The 26,140-nt window shown below is 44.4% G+C and overlaps 1 protein-coding gene across 1 annotated transcript in view; it reads left to right on the top strand.

Moving 5' to 3' along the window:
* LOC102565252 (sodium channel protein type 5 subunit alpha) overlaps nt 1-26,140 on the top strand; it is a 309,008-nt gene that overhangs the window by 110,088 nt on the left and 172,780 nt on the right. The window contains exons 8-9 of the mRNA XM_059729221.1: nt 6,619-6,682; nt 25,309-25,450. Coding sequence (XP_059585204.1) covers nt 6,619-6,682; nt 25,309-25,450 — 206 coding nt within the window. The remainder of the gene's footprint in view (nt 1-6,618; nt 6,683-25,308; nt 25,451-26,140) is intronic.

The following is a 26,140-nucleotide window of genomic DNA, read 5'->3' as shown; positions in this document are numbered from 1 at the left end:
CCGGAAGTACTTCTAGTCCTCTTCTGGGTCTGCCAGGGAGAATCTGGGGCCCCCCCATCACCGCCCCCAGCCTGGCGATCAGCCGCGAGGGAACCCCAGGTGCCCCCCCAGACCAGGAGGCCCCAGTCACTGAGCCGGGAGGGCATGGAGGGGCCCCACCACGCTCCCCAGTGGACAAGGAAGTAGACTGGAAGTGCTTCTGGTCCACTTCTGGGTCTGCTGCCGAGCACATTGGGGAGCCCCCCGTGCTCCTGTGGGATGCTTCATCTGCCCCAGCACCGCAGGGTTCAGAGCCCCTGCTACCTACAGGTGTGTAGAAAAATCATTTAAAGCTGTGTCTGTGTCCAAATGGCCGAATCTGTCTGAATCTCTCCGAATCGATTTGGAGAGATTAAAGAGCCCTCTGATTCAATTCGGATTTGGAGATTCGGCCACCAAATTGGGCCAAATCTCCACCAAATCGAATCACAGACCAAAGTATCACACAGCTCTAGTGCTTAGTTGTGCAAAGATGACTCACAAGATAAACCCAGAAATTTCCACTAGGAATCCACAGTGTTAAAAACATTCAGACCTGTTGTGGTCTTTCTGAGTTCTTGCAACAGAAGAATTGCTCCATTATCTTTCTGTATTCAAAAACTGAGTGAAGACTAAGCTGGCATTTTTTGAGGGGCACCTTGAGCCTATTCCTGGGAGCCTAAAGTGGTTGAAAAACAATCATGAGTGACTGGTGCCTCATGAATCTGGGGGGGCACCCGCAGAAGCCGCCGATGGCACCAGCCCTGCCGACAGTATCAGTGTCAACCATCAGAGGGAACACCAGCCCCATGCACCCCTACCAGTCGCCTATAGAAACAATGATCCAAACATTGGACAACCTATTTTTCCCTAGCCTGACTTTCAGGAATGGCTGCACTCCTTTTGCTGGCTTTTTCCAAAGGATTGAGGCTGACACAGTGCCCCAGCATGAGAAATTTAGACTGCAAACAATTAAAGGCTGGCAAAATAATAAGCAATTGAAAACAGGAACTTATAATGGAGAGTGTTAGGCTGCCTCAGCGATCAACATTGCTGCCAATTCCACCTGTAATAAGGAAATAAATAAAAAGATTAAAAGAAAGAAATGGGTGGATGGCTAAGCAACACCTAAAGGGACAGTGGGGAATTATAGCTTTCTTAAAAGTATATGAAGAATATGAATCGGGAGAGGAGAGAGAGAGTTAGATTGGTACATCAGTAGTTTCAACTAAAATTAATAGAATAGTGTTGTAAGGTGAATATCAGGAAACATTTTCTGGCAATGAGATCAAAGGGACTGGGGAATATAGACTCTCCCAAGGGAAATAGTGACATTCCTGTTACTTCAGGCACTTAAAAACTATACCCCTGAGAATAGTCCTTTTTCATCAGGTGATGGTCTCACCGCCTGAATAGCTTCTTTTCATCTCCAACGCCTATAGATCCCTAACTTTGAGAAGCAAGCGCCCCTCAGCCTCCGAGGTTGCAACGTGACAGCTTCTTAGGTCGTGTTGCTGAGTTAATAAAGGCCAAATCCCCCTTTGAAATCTGTGGGAGTTCTGACAAGAAGTGTGGTACAATCAAGCCAGTTCCTCATTCCCTTGTGTTTTACCGGAAGTAGTTTGGGTCAGCTGCTGAAAAGTCCCATAACCTAAAGGAATGTACCTTTCCATGAGCTGGTTGTAACAATCTTTTTTTTTTTTTGGAATTTATTCCATCTTATCACATTTCTTTCTGAGTGCAGATATACCTAGCAGTTGCCCACAGCATGGAAAAGGAAGGAGGACTCCTATTAAAGATATGGAAACAAAACAGATTGAGGGTTCTTGATGGTTTGTGGCTACAATCAAAAAATACTACCCTGGACTCTCATCTGTAAAAGCAGAGGGAGAAAGACCTCTAGTACGTGCATCCTCCTCCTCTTATCTGCTCTTAGTTGTATCTGTTGTATGCCAGAGCCACTCCCCTCAACTGATTTACTCCAGAGAATTGTAGGTGTCACTGGGTGTGTCTACACGTGCGATTAATGTGACTGAATCAACTCTGGTGCAGTTCACACCGCAGTTTATTGCTCCTGGGCACCACGTTTACACATGCGCCACAGCATGTTGAGCTGGGTCTGAGCAGCTCTGGCTGACGGGACCTGGGGCTGCCAGCCCAGGGCTGTTCCAACCCGGCCCAACATGCTGCAGAGGAGCTGGCTGGGACATGAAGGTGCTTCAGTGCAGGGCTAGCCGGCTGGCAGCCCCTACCCTGAAGCACCCTCGTGCCCCAGCCAGCCCCATCAGCATCTACACATGCATTGCGGCACACTAAATAATGCCGCTGTAGGAGAGTACTTGTGCTGACAAGTGCTACCCTACAGCAGTGTTTATTAATTAGTTAACTGTGGCCTAGTAGGGCCGCAGGTATAGATGCTGAGACTTTACTGAGGAGCTAATTAGGCTTCCAATGTCCAAGACATCCCTTCCAACTCAATGATTCTATAGGTTTCCTATCGTATCTAAGAACAGCTGTGTTCCAGTCGGCACCATTATACCCAGTCTAGCTAATAAGGGCACCAATAGCGGTAATGACACAGCAATACGGTCTTCAGTAAACCAATTATAAACCTACAGTCCCTGCTGGACATACAAAGCCCATGATTAGGGCCTTCATTGTGTCTTTATGTCTCTTGTTAACCATGCTAGCCAAGTTAAAGCCAGATTTAAGTGTGCCTAGTTGGGCTGTTGCCACACTGTTAATGGACTCTATAACAACCGTGCTGATCACTTGCTTTACAAAAAGTGTTTTACACAGCTCCTCCTGTGTCGACAACTCTGAAATTCGAGCCTTAAGAAACTTGGTTTCTGGGCTGTTGATAGGGGCACAGACTTAATAGGAATTGCAAAGAAAGACTAGAAGTGTTGGTATAGTGTATGTTAGTGTAGGTTTATGCATCTGGGCACTGGTTCACACAAGCAAATGCATTTATGAATGTTGAGCCTGGATGCTGAAAATGAGTGTTGATGCTGTAATACTAGGTACTAGCTGGAGCTGTTGTTTGACATTACTGAAATATAGAAATATGAAACTACCAGTGACTCGTGACCAACCATCCTTCGATATGGGCCACTGTTGCTAAACCTTTTCTTTTATACTTGATCTTTTACACTTCTTCTAGGAAATTCCTAAAAGTGAAAAAGTTAAAATGAATGAAAAGAAAATGGGTACTTACACAGAGCAGCTGACTTGTGCTAAGTGGCCATGTGCCCACTCTAAAGCTAAACTAGAGTAACTTAGGCTTGTTCTACTGAGGGCTAAGTTGTCCTGGTTTTGTTTTCCCTTAGGCCAGGTATGGACATTACACTTTTACTGGTATAAGTGATTGGAAACCAGTATATACCTGTAACAGAACAAAAGTTTGGCACACAAAACCATTCTGTTTGCTACTGATCTAGACTATGCCACTTACAGAAAACCACGTCACTTAGATTGGTTCGTCCTCGGGCTTTTTGAATGTCTGTACTTGGCCTTAATGTGCTGTAAGACCAGGCATGCCGACAGTTACTGTGATTCAACTACTCCATGGGCAGCTGTTCAATTAATTACTGTATTTTGTCTGTAACCTATGTTCTATGAGATCTACCACAGGCTTTCTTTTCTATGACACAATACACATTTTAGGAAAGGTGGTAACATCTTTTTATTAAAAAACTTTTCTCTAACAAAAAAAATGTTCTTTTCTTGTGGACAAAAAACATTGTAACAAACATTTATTTCTGTGTTCGATGAAGGACCAACCTAGGTTTTTTGGAATGATAAATTGACCAGTGGTTGAGTTTTTGCTAATACAGCATTTGGGCTCTTGAAGCATAATGCTCTAATCCCCCCTTCAGTTATTGCTAGGGAATCGGCCATTAGTCTCTCTTCAGACTCAAACCTTGCAAAAGAACTGTAACAACGATGGTGCAGAATGGCCTCCACTGCTTGGATGCATCCCATCAGCAGTACCCAAGTACCGACCCTCCACCATGAATTTCATTAAGCCCTTTGGTACTTAGCATGCCATTTGCTTTAGAAAAGTAGATGTTTTAAGTCAACAACAGATGATGGAGCCCTGTGTACTCTTGGGTTTTTAAAACTCATCCAGAGCACAGTGACCTGTTTGTCTATGTTCGCCTTGTCTTTTATGTTGTTACTCTTTCTGCAACACCTTTTGACCAAATTGACCGTGACTCGTTGCCTCAGGGACAATAGGACTGCAGTTCCACTCCTATCTGGGAAATGGGAGTTAAATAGTAGGGCTGAGTAATTGTACATCACAGCTACACGGTGTTCTTAAAGCTGGAACAAGGCAACCTTAGACTAGAAATAAGGCACAGATTTTTAACTGGGAGGGTAATTAAATATCAAGTGATGTAATATGCTCTCTCTCTATCCCTTGCTGTCTTTAAGGCAAATCTGGATGCCTATAAAGAAAGACACACTGTACATTCTACAATGTGCGTTTTGCAGGGGGTGAGACAAGATGTAATAGTCCCTTTTACAGGCTTAAAAGTCTCCAGATCTATGAGAAGGGACAGTTGACAAGAACCAATCCTCTTTCTTATGTTGTTCAACATATGTAGTGATATAGTTTGTTAGCAGGCTGCAAAACACCAGCAAGTTGCTGCAATATCTCTTACCCTATCGTCGGTCCATATTCACTCCCTGTTCTGGAGGTGCGCTGGGATTATGTTGCCAGCTGAATATGTCATTGCTGCCTCACCTTGAGTAAAGCAGATTTGTCAATGGGCAGAGGATATGGAGGACGCAACTCCTCCTTTGCCTCCCTTTTGTCAAGGAGATTGTTCAGAGTTGCTAAACCAAGTTAAAAACCGTAGAGTTGTTTCTAATTCCAAGAGCTTTCCCTGGAAAGCCCTTTTTGTATGAGCGCAAAAAGCCACAGTCTGAGCAGGATGCATCTTTTTCCTGTGACAGCCTATGTCCACACTAGCACATGGCCCAAGGACCACACAGCAGATGGGCAATGGTATGTCACTCTTAACAGGTGTCAGAACAGGGAGTTCCCATTGCTTGCAGCTTATTCCGAAAGCAGTACCACCTCTGTTCAATCAGTTGCGCCATTGCATATCAGCGTATATAAATGCCTATCAGCTTGTGTTCTTGGTGTTTAAAACATTTACTGATGTGGGCTCAGTCTGTGATGGAAACACGGGTACACAGCACCTGCTAGTTAGGTTTCTAACCATCAAGTCTTAAGTCAGCAGGAAATCACTGGGTGTCTCTCGTCTCTGTTGCATTGAACACATCTATTTTTATCCTGCTTCTCTTCTCTCATTTAGTGTTTTAAGGCCACCTCCAGTCTTCCAGCAGGCAGCCACCATCAACCACTTGTTACTTGTTCAACTAAGCACTTTTGGTTCTTTCTCCCATGCAGCTTTTCTAAATGTCCACAAAGTTACCGTTATCTGCTTAAAGCTCTCCTTGTCATGCTGCATGGAAATACTCCTGACAGATGTTAGGCTGGTTCTGAGATCATTGCCTTTTGTGTTGACCAATGTTGTCTAATAGTTTCCTTGTATTTGCCCATTTCTCTGTAACATTGCCCGCCGTTGTCCTGCTGCTTTACCTGTGGCAAGTTAGGGTGCTATGCCTTGTGGTTGTGTGACGGGGTTGACTGTAGTTTTAGTAATAGGTTAGACATGGATTCATGTGGGATGGTTTGGATAGGAATGGTCCTGCATCAGGCAGGGGGCTGAACTAGAAGATCTCCAAATGTCCCTTCCAGCCTGACTTTTCTATGAATCTATGATCTTTTTTCTTATAATTAGAATGAAAGTTTCTTGGCACTTAAACCTGTTTTATTTCATGTTTATACAGCAAAGTGGGGTCAAAGTCCATGACCAATAAACCTAACTACTCTGATTTACTATAATAATACACTTAATAAACTTTGAGCTATGATAATGCAGGGTATATTAAGTACATTTGTAGACCAGGTTAGGATGTGACATTTGTTCCCATCTGAAATCCATCCGAGTCCACATTCATCTGCTCATAGAAGGCATCTATTATTAAGTCCTGATTAAAGATAATGGCCTCGTTGTGCTAACACTGTCCTGGAAAGTCTGTTGTTGGGCCCTTATTTCTAAACCTCCCCTCCTGCTTCTGTTTCTTTGAATTTGGGTTTCTTCATGTCTGTCTCAGTTTTGGACAGATACATTTTAATAATGAAGTCATTGCCTTTTTATTTGTCTTCATTATATTAAACAAAGTCCCAAGCACCTTACTGGCGGAAAGGGATGCTTTATGAACACATTTTTTATACTTCCTTATAGCTGGTTAAGTTTTTAACCCATGAGAGACAGGTTTCCTTCCACAGACCCCAACTCTAGTCTATAAATATTTTATTTACGTATAGTATAATGTTAATGGGTAAAATTCTCTGTTGGTTAAAGTGGGCACAGCTCCAATAAGTCCCCGAATGACTATTGCTATTATCACTATTATATATGTAGTTGGGTGGATAATTCCCACCAGTCATATTAATCTGAGATGCACCTGTTAGAAAGTATGTTTCTGATGAATGATTTCTTTCTTCTTTTTTTGTTGCAGAAAACTACTTCATAAAGAACGGCACTACAGATGTATTACTGTGTGGCAAAAGCTCAGATGCTGGGTAAGTTGCTCGTGCTTCTGTTATCTCTCTATGCCACGCTTTGGCTCAGCTCTGTCCACTTCTAACTAGCATGAAGTAGGGATTTTGACTTCCTCGTGTCAGTAATAATAGAAGCAGAGATAATGACAATATTGCGCATAATAATACAATTTTCCAAACAGCAGGAGAGAGAGGTTGGTGTGTCTCACTTATTCATGTCTAAATTCTTTAGAGGCCTTCTTACAAGGTCTTTTTCAATCAATTTAATTTTCTCCTCAAAAAAGTGGCTGAAACTCAATAATGTTTTGGCTGAGTGGAGAGTGGTTTAAAGGAAATGAGAGATGCAGAAAAGCAACAGGGAACTAGACTGATGATGACCTCAAGGATTTCTAGCAGGGGAGGATGGAGCGAACAATAAATTCAAACCCTTGGCTGGTATTGAAATCAAAATGCTTTGGAGCTGCATGGACACGTAAAATGTGTCAAATACACACGTACTATTTTCTCACACTTCTGCTCATAGCAGAGGAAGCTAATGCAGATTAGCTGCACAGATGTAGGGCAGGAGCCCTCGTACGTTGACCCCACAAATACAGGCCTTCCCTGCTGCTTGTCCACGTGGTCCCCCAGGCTCACTGCTATGCAGTATTGCAGCAGTGGCATTTTACCCCAAAAGGCGAGTCGTATGGGCCTAAAGAGATTGGAGGGGCTTGAGCTAAGAGGGAAGGAGGAGTCAGAGAGGGCTTGTAAATCACTGGGGACTTTCTGAGCTGCTACATGTTGGATAGGAAGGAAGAAAAAGAATCCAGACAGAGAATGAGTATATAAGTGGGAGGAAAGTATTCTGATCCAGGTAGGGAGGAGGAGGTTGTTTCTGCTTGGTCAAGATGGGCTAGAAAGAGGAAGCTGAGGCCTTTGAGATGGTCTCAAATGGGCTGATTTAACAGAGTTGAGTGTGGATAAATGGAAAGAATGGGGAGGTTGCTGAGGGGGACTTGCACTGGGAGTGTGTGGGTAAGGGAAGGCTGTAGGAGGGTAAGAGCTAGATTGGTGTGGACAGACAGGCAGAGAGAAAGTGGAGAGAAAACAGTTAAAGAGTCCATGAGAAGTAAGAACTATTTTCTGCTGCCACTGTCTATAGCAATATTTACATTCAAAGAGAGGATAACTGGAAGTGTCAACCTTCCCTGGCATGTCTTGTACATCTGATCTGTATTGCCAGTCTGATTTAGACTGCAGGCTCCTTGGGCAATGGGCCATGCTTTCCTCTGTGTCTGTTCTGAGAAAGGTACAACGTCAGCATTTATCAAACAGATGTGTTGATGACTGCAAATCATTGCTCTATCCCAGGTTTCGACCAGACTCCATAGTTGTAGGGGTATTTTCTGTGAGGCTCCAGGACTTTGCAGACCCTCTAGATCCCTTCAAGTAGAGAGAAGTTAAACATAGGTCACACTGAGGTGTGGATTTGAGTCCCAGTGGTGGTTAGATATTTGTGGTCTGAAAGATGTTAGTTATATGGTATCATTGGAGACGAGGGGAGCACTCTCCTCTAGATAAAACTGGAATCAGGAGGCAGAGACTTTGACAGGGATGGATAATGGATCTGGCTTCCTCCACTGCCTCTTCTATTGGAAGATAATACTCTAATATAATACTCTATTGGAATATAATACTTTATAATGTTGTATGCTGTGGGGTGGATCAGAGCCACATCACTGTGCAGACACCCTAGCCTAAAGAATTTGAATTCAAGAGTCAAAAGAAGGCAGGAGAGCCATGCTGGCAAAAGAAACAGCAGTGAGGCAGCCAGGCCCACCAGACGATCGTGATTGGAAGCATCAAGTGAAGAAATTACAGTTCTCTTTTCTGTGGGAAGACAATGCTGTCTCCAGACCTTGAGCCCTCACAGTTATGTTGGGCGACACATGCATCAGAGCTGCTGTGCTTGTACAGGTCTGCCTTTTTCCCTCTACCATCAGATCCTTCTTTTCTCACCCTCTGCTGCATTAGCCTAGGGATATTTTGTTTTTTTGGTATTTAATGGCTTAGTATGTGTCCAAAGCTCATGGCTCATGCTAACCTATCAGCTCTGGATTAAATTATCGGTACGTTTTATACATTCTGTATTTGAGATCATGCTTGCTTTCTAATCCCGTCATCAATTTAAGAGGTGCAGATAATTTGGAAGAAGATAATAAGATCCAAGAGAGTTACAGAGACGTGTAGGGGGAGCCGAGGGTCTGCCAGAGTGTTGTATCAAACTATTTTATAGAGGTGATTTAGGGATCTTCTATTTCAACACTGCAAGTTCAAGATGAATAAAAAGGAGCTGGGTTCAATATCTAGGGATCAAGGCACAGCATGGCCAAAATCTTCTAGGAGAAACCTGATCAGGACATGCATATAGGATGGGTTGGCAACTGGCAGCTGTCTGTTCAATCTGGCCCACAAGCATGGGGCTTTGGTGGCATTGGGTGGCAGAGGATTTCAGCAGCAGTTGCTTTGCCTTTGCCAGTAACCAGTTCCTTCCCCACATTGGCTCAGGGAAAAAGTGGTGGGCACAGGGAAAAATGGCAGTGGCAGATGCTTTTCCCATGCAAGAACAGAGAAAAGCATCAGCGGTGGGTGTTTTCCACTGGTACCAGTGGAGAAAAGCAGAAGTGGCACGTGGGTCCTACCACCCTCCTACCCACCCACCAGCCTACCTCTGACCAAAAATGGGTCAACTTGTCACACAGCCTTAAAACATCGCTGACCACTAGTGTAGCATATGAAATATATTACATGGCAAGGAAAAGTAGGATAAGAGAAGGTATATCACTTTATGCATAAGACAGCAGTGTCCCATCTATTAGTGATGCACTGCAGCTGGCATCAGTAGAAATGCCTGACCTGGGGTCTCACTGGTTTAGAGAGTGGGAAGGTGGTAGGGCATTATCTTCTGGGTCCTAGCATCTTTGGACTTGCTTGTGCCCATGGTCCATAATAGTCAAATTTCTTCGCCTTCAGGGTGTTCTGGAGGCCCATAAGGAGAGGTCTACGTTGGTGGTAGTAGGTAGGGAAGGGAGTGGTGTGTGCAGTACTATGGTGGGGATCCTTTGGTGGGTGTTGGGATGTTCAACTGTATTGTAGTGTATTTACCTTCTGGTCAGGTTTTTAGATTCGAGGTAACTGGAAAGTCTGTTTTAGCGCACTTTTAAAGGAATGGAATAGGCGCCCTGAGGTTTCCCTGCTCCTCTGCTATTGCAGAGGGATACAAATCAAAACACATCTATTCTGGTGATTATTAGATGAGGAGACTAAAATTTCTGCTTGTAAGCGTTTTAACAAATATTTTTGATAGAGACTACATCCCAAGCTGGGGGAGCAGCCTTACATTAGAAGGGGCCCTGAGATAGAGTAAGTAATTGTTGCTAGATACTTTATCATGGACAACCCGATCATCTCAAAGGCAAGGGTTTAATTGAATTATTAATGGGGTTTGGGATTTTTTATTTTATTTTTTATTTTTTTTTACCTAACAAGCAGCCAAGATACCAGAAAACCAGGAGCTAATGGACCTGGCTAGCATTGATTCTGATTTAGAAGGGATTTTGAGTGATGCCTGCCACTTGGCAGTAGTAACCGTAACACTGTGCTGTGATATTTTACCCAGAGGGCAGAAAGAAAAAATAACCCTGAAGACTTAGAAGGTCATGAAAATGGGTTGTAAAGCATATCTGGATGTGATCTAGCTATTTGAAAAGCTGTTTTAGAATTCATGGTACAGACGGGGGGGAGTTAATGTATGTCTCGGCTTCCCCAGGACCGATCTGTTCGTTGCTTTGATTTGTCATCTGGTGTCCCAGGAACTTCCTTCAGGGTCTCTGAAATAACACATTTACTTTCATTTAATTTAGTTTTTTTCCTTCAATAAAATAGTTTGCTTTTTTTTACCTAACTCCAAACATACGTTCGAGGTGTGTTGCTGGAGCAGCAGAATTTTCTTTGCATTTACCAGAAGTAAAGAGTCCAGCAGAAATGAGGTTTAGTGTTTGTAGTGAAGGGAAAAATCAAATGAGAGTGGAGGCAGACAAAGCTGCTGTTTTGTTCCAAGTGCATTTCAGTGTGTCACAACAAATACTTTAAGAGACTTGAGCTCCTAGAAAAAAAGTCTTCCTCTCTGAGAAATGTAGACAAGACATCGCTGTCCAGTCAGGAACTGGAAACAGTGACAGGAGCATACACTATTAAAAAAGACTTGTCTTTTTGCATAAGTATTTCTTAATACTAAAAATACCATTGCAAAAACTCCCATTTTCATCCAAGCGGTTTTGTTTTGCCTGTGCAGATGTCTTGTTCCATTTCTGATTAAGATAATGGAGGCGAAGCTAACTAGCCTGATTTCTAAAGGGACTAAAGCAGCCTGATTTTAAGGGTTTCCTTTCTTTTAGTTCCCCACCAGGATAGCGCTGCATCTGGTTTTTTAGTACCTTTATAATAAGTTCTGGTGAAGGGCCAGAAAAGATTAATTATATTGATCAAAAGTATGGAAAGGTACAATAAAATGATGGGCTGAAAAATGCTCTGGCTTTACTAGAATCCTGCGCTGGCATCGGGTATGTTGGAGCTTCAAAGTGCCGGCAGACACGCAGCCCCCTTCGTGGGAGCAGGTGGTTCTGCACACGACTGATATCTGTGGTCTGGCTGTAGATGGGAACACAGCCTGCAACATGGCAGGCAGCTGGGCATTAATCACCAGTTCTTTATAAAGTCATAGGATCATAGAAATTTAGGGTGGGAAGGGACCTCAGGAGGTCACATCTAGCCCAACCCTTGGCTCAGAACAAGACCATCCCCAACTAGATCATCCCAGCCAAGGCTTTGTCTAGTCAGGTCTTAAAAACCTCTGTCATCTCTCTAGCTTATCTGTTCCAGTACTTTACTACCCTCTTACTGAGAAATTTCCCCCTAATATCTAACCTAAACTTCCCCTGCTGCAACTTGAGCCCATTGCTCTTTGATCTGTCATCTGTCACCACTGAGCACAGTCCAGCTTCATCCTCTTTGAAACCCCCCTTCAAGTAATTAAAGGCTGCTATTAAATCCCCTCTCAGTCTTCTCTTCCCCAGGCTAAATTGACCAGTGGATTTTTCTTTAAATAGAGATGGCATAAAACATAAACCAGGGCTGTCAAACTGGTTTGGTTTCCTAAGCTACATCCACACTGCAGGGCTCTTCTACGGGAGCTAGTGTCCACGTTGACAGGCCTATGGTTCAGCCCCCTTTCATGGTGAGCCCACCTGCAGCCCCAGAGCAGGACACGCAGCCAAGACAGCATCAGTGACTGAATGGCAGCTTTAAAATTAACCACCACCCCCACCCGCCCCACCACCCACAGACATTCATATTTATGAACTGAACAACTGAGAGGAAATTGGTCTTTTCTTTTCATTCAATCAACTGGCTGCTATTGAGGATCCCTCCCAGAGTACACCTGCTACACTGCGAATGTCCCAGGTACATGCCCATCCTACTCACTGGACCAAAACAGGATGGCAGGTGTAGTGGTGGGGCACTCGCAAAGAAAGGATGTTATATCAGGTTACGCCAACCCCCACTCTATTATTAATGCAATCACATTACGGGAACGATCTGCATTACTGAAAACTTAACTCGTTAATTTTGTAAACCTGGAGCCTGGCCTTCCTTTGTGAAAACAGGATACAGAGCTGAAGGGAACAACTGCTGCGTGCAATTCAGCTGAAAAGCGTCTCCCTCCTCCCCCAAAAATATGGAAAAAGGGGAAAGTGATTTTTGGTTTTACAGTTTCCTTTGAATTGCCTTCCTGTTTTTCAAGTTTTTTCAACTACCTTTTCCTCCTGTTTTGGGAGGAAATTTTGGGAATTATGTTTCACCCTTCCTTTGTGATTTGGATCCATACAGGCAACAAGAAACTGTGGGACAGCTGGGAAGCCAACACAGGCCCGTCCGTAGCTCAAACTAAACAAATTTAAGAGAAAAAGGGAAAAGGGCCTTTCTGTCCCTTTACCTTTTCCATTCGTAGTATTCTCAGATCCAGGGTTGAAATGACAGTAAGAAAACATGTTTTCAGAGAAGTGCAGTTTTTCAAGTCAACTGTATCCTCCTTGTGTCTCAAGCTCAGACTGCTTAACTTGTTTTTATTTCATTTTGCACAACACATCCTGTATGTCCAGCTCTTAGTCTGCAAAATTGTACCAGCAATGCAAGTACATTTGCATCATGTCAGTCCTGCTATTGCCAAAAAGACTAGTGAACGGGAAGAAAAAGCAGCCAGTAAAGCTACTCAGGATGTAACAAGAAGGCACCTTTGGCAACTGCATCCTAGTAACTGTTGCTATAGAAACTTTAGCTACCTTTATCCTCACTATAACCTTGATTTTTCTTGGCAGGATACATTAAGCAAACATGGATGTAGTGTCAGTATAGAACAAAGTGAGTTTCTACGTAATTTTGGAAACTCTTTTGCTCTCACCCTAGTCAATGAAGAATTTAAATGGGAAATTTACATAAAAGCTTTGAAAGTTTAGAGATGAATCCTAATCCTGTTTACAGTCCTCTGACAAGAGTATGTGCATCCTTTTGTGTTGCCGTATTTCACTAAGGAAATATAGACCAACACATTCAACTGCATGAGATTATTCATTTTCAGTTCTATATATTGAAGCAGAGTTGTAACGGTGAGTTTGCCATGCCTACATGCTATCACTGGCACTTGTCGTGGACGTGTAGTGTGCTCCCTCAGCTGTAACAATAATGCTTTGCACTTATGCATCCTCCAAGGCTCTGCAGTGCTTTACAATCATTAGCTCAGATTCACGATGCCCTTGTGAAGTACATAAGCCGTGCCTCCTCTCTGGTAAAATTGGGGTACTGTTAATTGTTTTGGACAAGCACTTCCTATCTTTTCACATACAACAGCCGCATGATGTTGTGTTGCTTCGTGTTGCTTTCTCACCTGGGGCCCTTGGCTGGTTGAGAGATGTGACCAACTGGCATCAGAATAGCAGCTGCACGGCATGGTGTCCCCAACTACTACTCCATTAACAAAAAAGAAAAACTTGCCATGTTACTCAACCCCAGCTGTGTAGGGAATTGTGGAATTGAATCAGAGACAAATACACAAAGCCACACAGTGATTTCTTTTATTCCATTGCTGACAGTTAAAATACAGCCCTGGCATGCCTGATCTTCAATAGGCTTCTGTTTTCACTATGTATTATTTTCATCTCCAAAGGCCCCAGTTAGGATTGAGACCCCATTGTGCTGGGTGCTATGCAGAGGAAAAAAAAGAGTCTCCTAGATCTCAGGGCTAGCAATCCAGAGACGCAAGGGGGATGGCACATAAGCAAATTAGTCCAGTAAGGAACTGATCCAGCTTTGTTAGCTGCGTGCCCTGTCTTGCAGAGGGTACAAGTAGGAGGAGGAAAAGGAAAGAAACTAACTTGTCACCTGCCTAACCATGATCATCAAGTTGGGTTTTGTAGGCATTGTAGCAGAGGTGGGTTGTAAAGAATGGTTTTAAGGAATATAAAGCAGTAGCCATTCTGTGTCCTCATCTCAGGTGTTTTAAGATCTCCCCCTTCCCCTCGTGCAGTGTGGAGTGCTAAAGTCAGTGTCTAGCAACAGGCACATTTAGCTTTTAAGCATGTGGTTTCATCTAAGTCAACAGATGATGCAGAGGCTTCAGTACACATAAAATAGTTCGTGGGGTTGGGGTGGGTGTGTTCAAGCATCTTATAGGATCGAGCCCTCCAGGATGGGCAGCAAAGACTGGGAATGCTAGCCATGCAAAAGCAGGGCCACGACGTCCAGTTTCTCCAGACCAAAATGTGGCTTCTTAAAATATCACGGAGGTGATGCAACCTTGTAAAGAACTAAATGCATTCTTCAGATTGTCAGAGCTCATGACCCAGTTACACCCCAATTTAATAGGCAACACTAATGAACTCATTGCAATCCTTCGTACTTTACAGCATCTTTTAAGTGAATATAACTAGATTCTGACGTAAGTAGCATCAGCTTTTCCATCTGCTTTGTACTGGCTAAAATCATATTGGCACGTCAGTGGTTTCTTTGTAGCAGGAGAGCCCCTTCCAGGAATGTAAAAGCCACAAGGCAGCAGGCCTAGCATCTGGCAAATAATGTTCCTGTAATGCTATAGGTCACAAGGTACAAACATGAATATCCCCACTCTTAGAGCATACATGTATAACACCCTGCTTATGGGCAGGCCATCGGCAGAAGGAATTAAATCCAGGTCCTCTGGATGTTAACAAATAAGTCATTTCTACTTGAGTGAAAAGACCTACTTCAGTTAGCCACAGATATAGTGGGCTCATCAACCACGGCGGGTGGCATAGCCATCGCTAACAGGGGAGAGAGTGCCACAGTAAGGGTGCACAATACATTTATGGCCAGTGTACTCTGCCTTCACATAGAAAAAGTGGAACAGATAACCAAACTAGAGCCTAAAGCTTACTAAATCACTTTACTCTGGGGTAAAATTACCACATGAAAAACAGGAGTAAGTAACACCAGTGTACCTGTTATGTGTCCACTTCTTCCCTGGGGTAACTGTTTACTCAATGCAAGCAGGTTATTTTTGGCTCCCTTGCCAGCTAATGACAAGATGCTGTAAGAGTGCCAACTGTGACACCTACCAAGGCATGAGCTGATCATCTGCCTGATCTAGATGCTAATTTATGTTACACTGGCATGAATATGTCATATGAACTAAACCAGACTCCTGTGGTTTACACATTTACAATCTGACTTCATTAAGGATCATCTATTGCTATGCCATCCAAGAAACAGCACAGGGACATCCCTTTTGCTCCACAGAGGCAACCATCTGCTACTTATCTATATCCGAAGCAGCTGATAACCCCTCTTCACTAACAGGTGCATTGAAAGGTGGAGTCAAGGCAGCCCAATCCCCATCCACCTGCTTGGGTGGAAGCAGCAGGCATGCAATGTTTCCTTGACTCTTTGTGCCTGAACATAAGGTTGGGGTGGCTGTGCAGGGGTATCAGAGATTCTGACTCCATTTGTACACATGTGAAGTGGTCTGCAATCTGGCTTTCCTGGGCCTGAACTGGAAGCCAGGGTGATTTTTTGCAACTCCATTTTAGGTTGCAAACTTGTGAACATGCTTACATCAATAGAGTCTGTCCTTGTGATTCTTCTTTAGTTAGGTTAGGTTTGTTCCCCCTTGCTTTGTTCGGCTTGCTTATGCGGCACTGTTCCTTTAGCCCCATTGCCATGATATTGTTCAGGTTTTCCTTTTTTATAAAAATGACCCATTGAAATATTTCTGTTCCTGCTGAGCACCTGCCAATGGGACATAGGGGCCAGACTTTACATAGCCACTCTTGAAAGTCTCAGAACAGGTAGTTTCATCTTATCAGGCAGCAGCCACAGCGTATCACCAGCGGTGAAGTTTTATGACATCTCTGGTTGCACTACAGCACAAATGGATTAACTGCGTGCTTCTCCCTCCAAGAAAGGAAGGCCCTCATTTAGTTGTTTTGCTGGGGGCGGTTTTAAAGATGTCTGAAGTTCATAAACCAAGGGAAATAATGAAGCACAGTGATTGCAGACAAGAAACATGGCCATCTATTTGGCTTCCAAGTCTAAGGGAGAGGAGCATCTCTTTTGGGGGACTAGTGAGATGCGTATGTGAAAGAGGTCTTCCAGGGAGAAACGAATAGAGCTCTCCAGTAAGAGCTTTTGGCAGCTGCTAGACTTAAGAGCTCAACTCCTACCTGGTCCTATCTATGTAACTAACATGCTATTGCTCTGCCCCCTTTATAAATCCTTCTTTCTCTGAAGAACCATGAAGATCTAAAAAGTTAATAATATTCTAGCATTAGCTGCTTGCCTAAAGCTGTATCTACACAGTGAACTCCAGTGTCATCATAAAGCACATTGAACTACTGTGTAGTCACATCTGTACAAGCATTGGACAGCCTAATTGGTACTGAAGGATGACTGTGGCAATTAGACTGCCTCCATCCTAATTAGCCCACCCAGTGTACTTGACAGTATCACTCTGGAGCATAGTAGCTAGAGGTATTTACTGTATAGACAAAGCATAAGCTACCAGAGTCTTTTGACAAGCACGTTCTTCTATTCTGTGTTGAGTATTATTGTTGCGGTGAATTAAGTGTGTTGAGCTATTCCTCTTCCATTCTGCAACCAGATCCAAACCCAATGCCTAATCAAAGCAAAAAGGTCTCCTTCTACTTGCTAGTCAGGCTTTTATACCCTATGGCAGTCATGAGAGACTCCATTAAAATGAACCAGTTCAAATATATATTTCAACCATTTTGGAAACTTCCAGCTCGTAGTTATGACATTAAAGACCCCTGGTAACAGTTCTTTTAACTTCCACAATCCCGTTAGTAATGCTGTTTGTCTCCTACTTTTACTCCTTTCTGAAACAGGTCTGTGCAACAGACTGAGTGGGACATCTGTTGCTCAGAACAGCTGAAAGTACAGATTTTTGCGCAGCCCCCCACTTCCTGTGTTTAATGACTTCAGGGATGACAGCATCAGCTGCTGGGAATTCCTAACTCCAAGTGATACAGGGGCATCACCCAGACAGTTTTAGGTGCTAAAACGCTGCCGTCCAGTACACAGTCGTTTATAAATCTTCCATTGAACAGCTCCAGTGGTTCACTATTGTCTGGATCAGCAGGTTACTTGGTTTGCACAGATTAAACTTTTTAGCCAGAGTATTTTGTAATTATGCCCCTCGGTGATTAGTGTCCAAAATGCCCAATCAGTGTTGTTGCTTCGGATGAGGCATTTTCTTATGTTCTTTAATTTCCTGCACCGATGCCAACTTACTCTGGTGATTATGGACTGATGGATGGAGGGATATATTGAGCTTTTAACTGTTCTGAATCAATGATACTGTAATTTCATTGTGATTAATTGGATAGCATCCTGCTCCGCTGCTGTGAAGGATGTTATTTTAATGTAGTTTGTTTTTGTTGCCAGTCCCTGTGAATCAGAAAATAGTGCAGTCCTGTCGGACTCTTTCCCCTGAGGCTGCAGAGTCTAGAGAGGCTGCTAGAAAGTCCAAAGGGGAAGAGTTAACATATCTATCTCAAACTCTTCAGCAAACACCCATGCTCCCTGAAAAAAAAGTCCTTGGAGGATATAGGGATAGTTCCAGAAGAATATCCTCAAATGGGAAGCTTTTAAGTCAATCATTTCCTTTGGCCTCCTCATGGGAAGCAGCTACTTCTTAATTTTCTTCTCCTTGTGAAGTTTCTAAATCATACGCGTGGCCTCTGGATTAGAGCAAACCGTCTATCAGTTTGCTCTTGTTCTCCGGTAGGCCCATTGGGAGTGAGCCTTGACTAAGAAAATATGGGCTAGACGCAAAAACCCATATCGGAGGATACAAGTCTGGTGCAGCTAACAGTTAATGGAATTCTTCACTTCATGAGGTTAGAGGCTTATGATATTAATACTATAGGCTACTAGTTTGAACCCTGCTGATGGCTTAGATACAGTATTGAGCATTGTATACTATCATTCCATAATCAAGCAAGGTCCTCTTTCACTAGCAAGCTAGGATACACTTGTTAAATCATTTTATGCTAGTGGAAAGACTGGCCTATTGCAGGGAGATACAGATATAACTTGGACAAATGTGTGCTATAAATAGAAAGATATTATTCAGAGGTTTTATCACTTCTAATACTGGAAAGGGTTACATCTCCACTTTCCTTTTCCAAAAGAAAAAAATTGCTACTAATTTTACTGAGTAAATATCTCATTTATGTATGTTTCTCTGTCCTCTTTTCTTTCAAAATAGAGTCACTTTAGTCAGTGATACAGGCTGTGTATCTAAAAGGGATTTTGTAGTGTCAATGGAGATACCCAATCATATGGTGCCATGACATTTACTGGAGATTTGCCAGGTGTGGTCAACATAGAATCACAGAATCATAGAAAATGAGGGTTGGAAGGGACCTTACGAGGTCACATCTAGTCCAATCCCCTGCTCAAAGCAGGACCATCCCCAACTAGATCATCCCATCCAAGGCTTTGTCTAGCCAGGTCTTAAAAACCTCCAAGGATGGTGAGTCCACCACCTCTCTCGGAAGCCTTTCTCATAGGAGAAAATTCTTCCTAATAACTAATGTGAACTTCCCTTGCTGCAACTTGAGCCCATTGCTCCTTGTTCTGTCATCTGCCACCACTGAGAACAGTCCAGCTCCATCCTCTTTCAATACCACTTCAGGTAGTTGAAGGCTGCTATTAAGTCCCCTCTCAGTCTCCTCTTCTCTAGACTAAATAAGCCCAGTTCCCTCAGACTTTCCTCATAAGTCATGTCCTCCAGCCCCCAAAACGTTTTTGTCACCCTCCACTGGACTCTCTCCGATTTGTCCACATCCTTTCTGTAGTGCAGGGCCCAAAACTGGACACAGGACTCCAGATGTGGCCTCCCTGGTGCTGAATAGAGGGGAAGAATCACTGCCCTTGACCTACTGGCAACACACCTACCAACGCAGCCCAGTACACTGTTAGCCTTCTTGATAACAAGGGCACACCACTGGTTCACATTCAACTTATTGTCCACTGTAACTCCCAGGTCCTTGGCTGGCTGGGCAGCTGCTCTGCAGAAGGCCCCCAGCCTGTACTGTATACAGATTCAGTACTGCTCAGTAAGTAATCTCAAGTAAATTTGCTACTTGTATTTGCAAGTAACAAATTTACTCTTGATTAAAACCAATTACTGTGCAGTAATTGGCACAACAGCTCCAGTATTTCCCTTTCTTTTGGCCATTGCTTTGCACTTATTCAACATGGTACCTGTAGCAGCTCTACTAAGTAAAGGTGTTCTAGAAATCCTTTACCTGCGGTGAATTCGGAGAAAAATGTCCTGCTCACATGGAAGTCAACAGTACAACTTCCAGTGACTTCACCTGGAGTAAGGCTGGGTCCAAAGCTAGTGTAAAATGGTCTTCAAACTTCATGCAGCTCTTCCCAGGTACTTCAGCCAAAAGTGCTAGTTTCAGAAACAGGGATATAGTTGGTCATGCGACCAACAGTGAGGTGACTTGGGATTGGTCTTCCATGCAGAACTGAGGAGAGCCTTTCCATCCCTGGACAAAACAATAAAATGAATCCCTTGTATCAAAACCTTTGCTTTTTCTCAGAAGATAAGACCTTCTTGTGTCTTGTTTGGACACATTTTTCCAGGTAATGAAAAATGAATGTTTTTCTCAGGGTCAGAAGGAATCAGTCCATCAAAACACAGGGAAAAATACCCTAGGCACGCTGCTGACCATATTAGGTTGTCTGCAGTAATAGATCAAAGAAGAAAACTTAATGAATATGTGGCTGCTGGGGATGGTACCCGGTTGGGACGGGGAACTATCTTGAAAGCTCAACTTGCTCAGGGGAAATGGACAAACCACAGCATTCAGAGCGCACATATATGTTTTAGAAGAGAGACCAGGTGGATTTTATGCTGCTTTCCTCTTCCGGGAACCAGGAATGATCAAACCAAAGTAACGGAGGCACTGTGGTTCTAATGACAAACAACAGGGAATGAAAGGCAGAAAGCTCAGGAGGGACCTTTTTTTTAATTTTTTTTTTTAGATTGGAAGCAAAAGAATTGAAAATGTTGCTTCATTTTTTTTCCTTGAAGTGTATTCATTTGGCCGCATGTCCAGCTGATGGAAATTTGCATGGCTGCACGGAAGTTGACGGAATCCCAAATTATATGCTCGTTTAGTTTACGTTTGATTAAATATGGAAGTTTCTCTTTTTATCCTTCACGTAAAGCCCAGCTGAAATATAGATATAAATCCATCCTGTGACACTTCACCATTACTTTTTTCCAGCATTTCAGAAGAGGTTTATTAAAAAAATTCTGCTTGATTAAAGAAACTAAACTAAAATTCTTCAAGGGTTGTTGGATGCATAACATCAGTGTTTTACACAGGAGAAAATTTGAGTAACTTCAAAACCCCTGACAATGCCCCAATGAACTGTCATTTCAACCCTAGCTGAGTAAGGGAATTTCTAAAATGCATTGGAGAAACACAAAAGTCATCACAAAAGTCTAGCTAAGAGATTTGCCTGGAGTGGGTGCGAAATCCCAGATCAGGTTACAACAGGTTATTGGGCCAGATCCTCATATGGCATAAATTGGTATAGATCCAGTGGCTTCAGTAGAGCTATGCACATTGATATCAGCTGATGATCTTGTCCCAGTGTCATTATAGCGCTCAAGACAGTGATGAAGTGACAGGCTCTGTGGATGGTGGATAACACTGGATGTGGTATATCTTGACTTCAGCATGGCTCTCGACACTGTTTCCCATAACGTTCTCACTAACAAACTAAGGAAATACAGTCTAGATGGAAGTACTGTAAGGTGGATATATATCTGGTTGGATCATCATACTCAATGAGTAGTCCTCAATGACTCAATATCTAGTTGGGAGGAGCTATCAAGTGGGGATCCCTAGGGGTCTGTCCTGGGTCCAGTATTGTTTAACATCTTCATTCGTTATTTGGATGATGGGACTGAGCGCCCACATAGCAAATCTGTAGACTGCACCAAGCTGGGTGCAATTCCAGGTACTCTGGAAGACGGGGCTAGGACCCAGGTGATGTGGATAGACTGGAAAAATTATCTATAATCAATCAGATGAGATTCAACAAGGACAAATGCAAAACCCTGCACTTGGGACAGAATAACTGCATGTACAAATACAGACTGGGGAATGACTGGCTAGGCTGCAGTACTGCAGAGAAGAACTTGGGGGTTATGGTAGTCCATAAGCTGAATATGAGCCAACAATGTACTCTTGTTGCAGAAAAAGCCAGCAGCACGCACTAGGTTGTATTAACAGAAGTGTCACTTGCAAATCAAGGGAAGTGCCTCTTCCATTCGATTCAGCACTGGTGAAGCTTCACCTTGCCTAGTGTGTCCAGTTTTGGGCTCCACGCCTCAAGGAAGATGTGGACAGTTTGGAAAGAGCCCAGCTCAGAGCAACAAAAATGCTCAGGGACCTCGGGGACAATGTTTATGAAGAAAGGCTGAAATAACTAGGGTTATTTAGTCTGGAGAGGGAAGGCTGCAGGGGGAATTTGAAAGCAGTCTTCAAATACCTGAAGGACGATTACAGAGCGGAAATGGGCTTGTTTCTGGCACCATAGGGACAGGAATGGCAGTGATGGCTTCTAGCTTCATCAGGGGCAATTTAGGTTGGCAATTAGGAAGAACTTTCTGACTGTGAAGGTGGTCACGCACTGGAACAGGCGAAATTGTGCAATCTTCATCCTAAGAACAGGTTAGTCAGGGATGCTCCTGCCTCGAGCAGGAGGCTGGACTACATTACCTCATCCCTTCCAGCCCCATTTTCCTATGATCCTATAAGATCACTTGGTGTGATTTCACATATGAACATGATCCCAGATCCACCCAGGTCTTTAGCCCTTTAACTCTCAATGAAATCAAAGGCTATTGAAAGTAATGGGAGTTAGAGGCCTAAATACCTGGCCCAGTGTTATCATAGATTCATAGATTCATAGATGTTAGGGTTGGAAGGGACCTCAATAGATCATCAAGTCCGACCCCCTGCATAAGCAGGAAAGAGTGCTGGGTCTAGATGACCCCCGCTAGATACTCGTCTAACCTCCTCTTGAAGACCCCCAGGGTAGGGGAGAGCACCACCTCCCTTGGGAGCCCGTTCCAGACCTTGGCCACTCGAACTGTGAAGAAGTTCTTCCTAATGTCCAGTCTAAATCTGCTCTCTGCTAGCTTATGGCCATTGTTTCTTGTAACCCCCGGGGGCGCCTTGGTGAATAAATCCCCACCAATTCCCTTCTGTGCCCCCGTGATGAACTTATAGGCAGCCACAAGGTCGCCTCTCAACCTTCTCTTGCGGAGGCTGAAAAGGTCCAGTTTCTCTAGTCTCTCCTCGTAGGGCTTGGTCTGCAGGCCCTTGACCATACGAGTTGCCCTTCGCTGTACCCTCTCCAGGTTATCCGCATCCTTCTTGAAGTGTGGCACCCAGAATTGCACGCAGTACTCCAACTGCGGTCTGACCAATGCCCTATAGAGGGGAAGTATCACCTCCCTGGACCTATTTGTCATGCATCTGCTGATGCACGATAAAGTGCCATTGGCTTTTCTGATGGCTTCGTCACACTGCCGGCTCATGTTCAACTTGGAGTCCACTAGGACTCCAAGATCCCTTTCCACCTCTGTGCCACCCAGCAGGTCATTCCCTAGGCTGTAGGTGTGCTGGACATTTTTCCTCCCTAGGTGCAGCACTTTGCATTTCTCCTTGTTGAACTGCATCCTGTTGTTTTCTGCCCACTTGTCCAACCTGTCCAGGTCTGCCTGCAGCTGTTCCCTGCCCTCCGGCGTGTCCACTTCTCCCCATAGCTTTGTGTCATCTGCAAACTTGGACAGAGTACATTTCACTCCCATGTCCAAGTCGCTGATGAAGTCATTAAAGAGTATCGGTCCAAGGACCGAACCCTGCGGGACCCCACTGCCCACACCCTTCCAGGTCGAGACCGACCCATCTACCACGACTCTTTGGGTGCAACCCTCTAGCCAATTCGCCACCCACCGGACTGTGCAGTCATCCACATCACAGCCTCTTAATTTGTTCACCAGTATGGGGTGGGATACCATATCAAAGGCCTTCCTGAAGTCCAAGTATACGACATCCACCCCTCCTCCTGTGTCCAGGCGTTTCGTAACCTGGTCATAGAAAGAGACTAGGTTGGTCAGGCACGATCTGCCCACCACAAACCCATGCTGGTTTCCCCTCAGCATAATTTGTCCTGCCGGGCTCTCATAAATGTGAGCCTTGATAATTTTTTCAAATACTTTACCAAGGATGGAGGTGAGACTGACCGGCCTATAGTTGCCCGGGTCCTCCTTACTCCCCTTTTTGAAAATGGGGACCACGTTAGCCCTTTTCCAGTCCTCCGGGACTTGGCCCGTGCGCCACGAGCATTCGAATATTCCCACCAGTGGCTCTGCAATGACGTCGGCCAGTGCCTTCAGCACCCTCGGATGGAGCCCATCCGGGCCTGCCGACTTAAAGGCATCCAGTTCTTCCAAGTGACTCTGCACCACCTCAGGATCTACGCATGGCAGTCTGGCGCCTTGCTGCTGCCTCTCTACAACCCCAGTGAGAGACTTGTCGTGCCCCTCGCTTAGGAACACTGAGGCAAAGAACTCGTTGAGGAGTTCAGCCTTGTCCCCCCTGTCTGTCACCAATTGTTTCTGCCCATTTAGCAGGGGTCCTATTCCTCCCTGGGCCTTCCTTTTACTCCCTATATATCTAAAAAACAATTTCTTGTTGTCCTTTACTTGGGTTGCCATCCTCAGCTCCATGGTAGCTTTGGCCCGCCTAACTGCCTCCCTACAAGCACGAGCAGAGGAGGTATATTCATCTTTAGTGATCTCACCCTGTTTCCACTTTTTATGTGCTCCCCTTTTGGCCCTTAGGCTGCCCTGGATTTCTCTGGTCAGCCATGGAAGCCTCCTGGCCCCTTTCCCTCTTTTGCCTCGCTCGGGGATCGTCTTGCTTTGTGCCCAAAGCACAAGGATCGTTTCCTTTAGGCACAGCCACCCTTCTTGGGCACCCATCCCATCAAAACTCCTACTCTGCAGTGCTTCCTTGACTAATCGCCTGAGTGCAATGAGATCAGCTTTCCTAAAGTCTAGCACTTTTACCCTACTAGTTACCTTACCCACTCGCCGTCTTATGTTGAATTCTATCATAAGGTGATCACTGTCTCCCAGATAGCTACCGATCTGGAGGTCCCCTATCATGTCATCTCCCGTTGCCAATACCAGATCCAGTATGGCATTCCCCCTAGTGGGACCATACACCTCCTGTGTCAGGTGGAGGTCCTGTACACAGGTTAGAAACCTGCGTGAGCGATGGGACCTTGCTGTCTGCGTCTCCCAGCAGATGTCCGGGTAGTTTAGGTCCCCCATGACTACCGCCTCTTTAGCTTTTATGGTCTGTGAGAGTTGCCTCAGGAGCCCTGCATCTATTTCTTCCCCTTGGTGTGGGTGTCTGTAGCAGACCCCTACCACCAAATCCCTTTCTCCTTGCCCCCCATGTAGCCTAACCCACAATCCTTCTACTTCCTCAGCCTCGGATTCTGTCTTGATGAGGGTTGATGTATATTGCTCACTGACATAAAGTGCAACCCTCCCCCCTTTCTTCCCCGACCTGTCCTTTCTATACAATCTATAGCCCTCAATATGTACCGCCCAGTCATGGGATGAATCCCACCAGGTCTCTGTTAGCCCCACTAAGTCATAGGTGTTTAGTGCAAGCAGGAGCGCTAGTTCCTTTATCATGTAAAGGAAGATAATATTGTAAGGAAGTTTGGCATTTAGAAAGAAGCAGGTAGGGTGGGTTTTCTTAGTGTGATGTAGATGTTCACCCTTCAGTGTATCTGTAACCATTCTGTGCTTTCACACAACCGGACAAATTTCCCTTTGGGCTTTGGCGCTTCCAATCGAAAAGGCGACAATACCAGATCTCCAGGGAAAGCAGTTTTCTCCAACTCTTGTAATGTACATTATTTTCTATTGTTATTTGCAGCACATGTCCACAGGGCTATGGCTGCTACAAGGCTGGTGAAAATCCCGATCATGGCTACACAAGCTTTGATACTTTTGGCTGGGCATTTCTCTCTCTCTTCCGCCTGATGACACAGGATTACTGGGAGCGTCTCTATCAACAGGTATCGGATTTGCTTGTTAAAATGTGAAATAAACCAGTCATCCAGCTCTATGGTCTGAGTTAAAGAAATACAAGTTGTTGGTCGTTAGATACAGAATGAATGAATGACTTCCTTCTGTGCATTCGGGTCAGGAGCACAGTGCAATTCCTTCTAAATAGTGGATTATGCCCATTCTCCTTGATGGTGGGCAAAAAAGCCTTTCACTAATTGACATGCTTGAATCTGAATAAGGTCAGTTATTTCCGAAAAATGTCACCCTCTCTGGTTGTTCACTGGCCAGTGTAAATTGAAGCAGTGTTTCCAGTCTAGCTCAAAGTGGAATGATTTCCATATTATTACAAAAGTCATCACTGCACTTCACATATTCCTTGCCAGTCATAGCAATGAATGAGTTGTAAATGGATGTGGGGACTGGTTGCATCCGTGTAGTGAGAAGTATTCTGCCCAAATCAGGTGTTTCATTCCAAAAGCGTGGTCTCTGTGGGCATAATGCTGACAGATTTGCTTGCAGTTTTCATGCATAGCAATAGTGGGTGCATCCAGATAAGTGCAGACCATGAAATCACACCTTGTGCCACTGATAGTTGTCCCCAGGGAACACCTGTGCCACTCATGCTCTGGCACATGGCAGATTACCCTGTGTGGGGTAGCGGAGGCTGGGGCCGGCAACTGTGCTGGTCCCAACAGCCT

This window comes from Alligator mississippiensis, chromosome 5 (assembly GCF_030867095.1).
Source record: "Alligator mississippiensis isolate rAllMis1 chromosome 5, rAllMis1, whole genome shotgun sequence".
In the NCBI taxonomy this organism is placed as follows: domain Eukaryota; kingdom Metazoa; phylum Chordata; order Crocodylia; family Alligatoridae; genus Alligator; species Alligator mississippiensis.
This window is presented reverse-complemented; position numbering and strand designations above follow the sequence as displayed.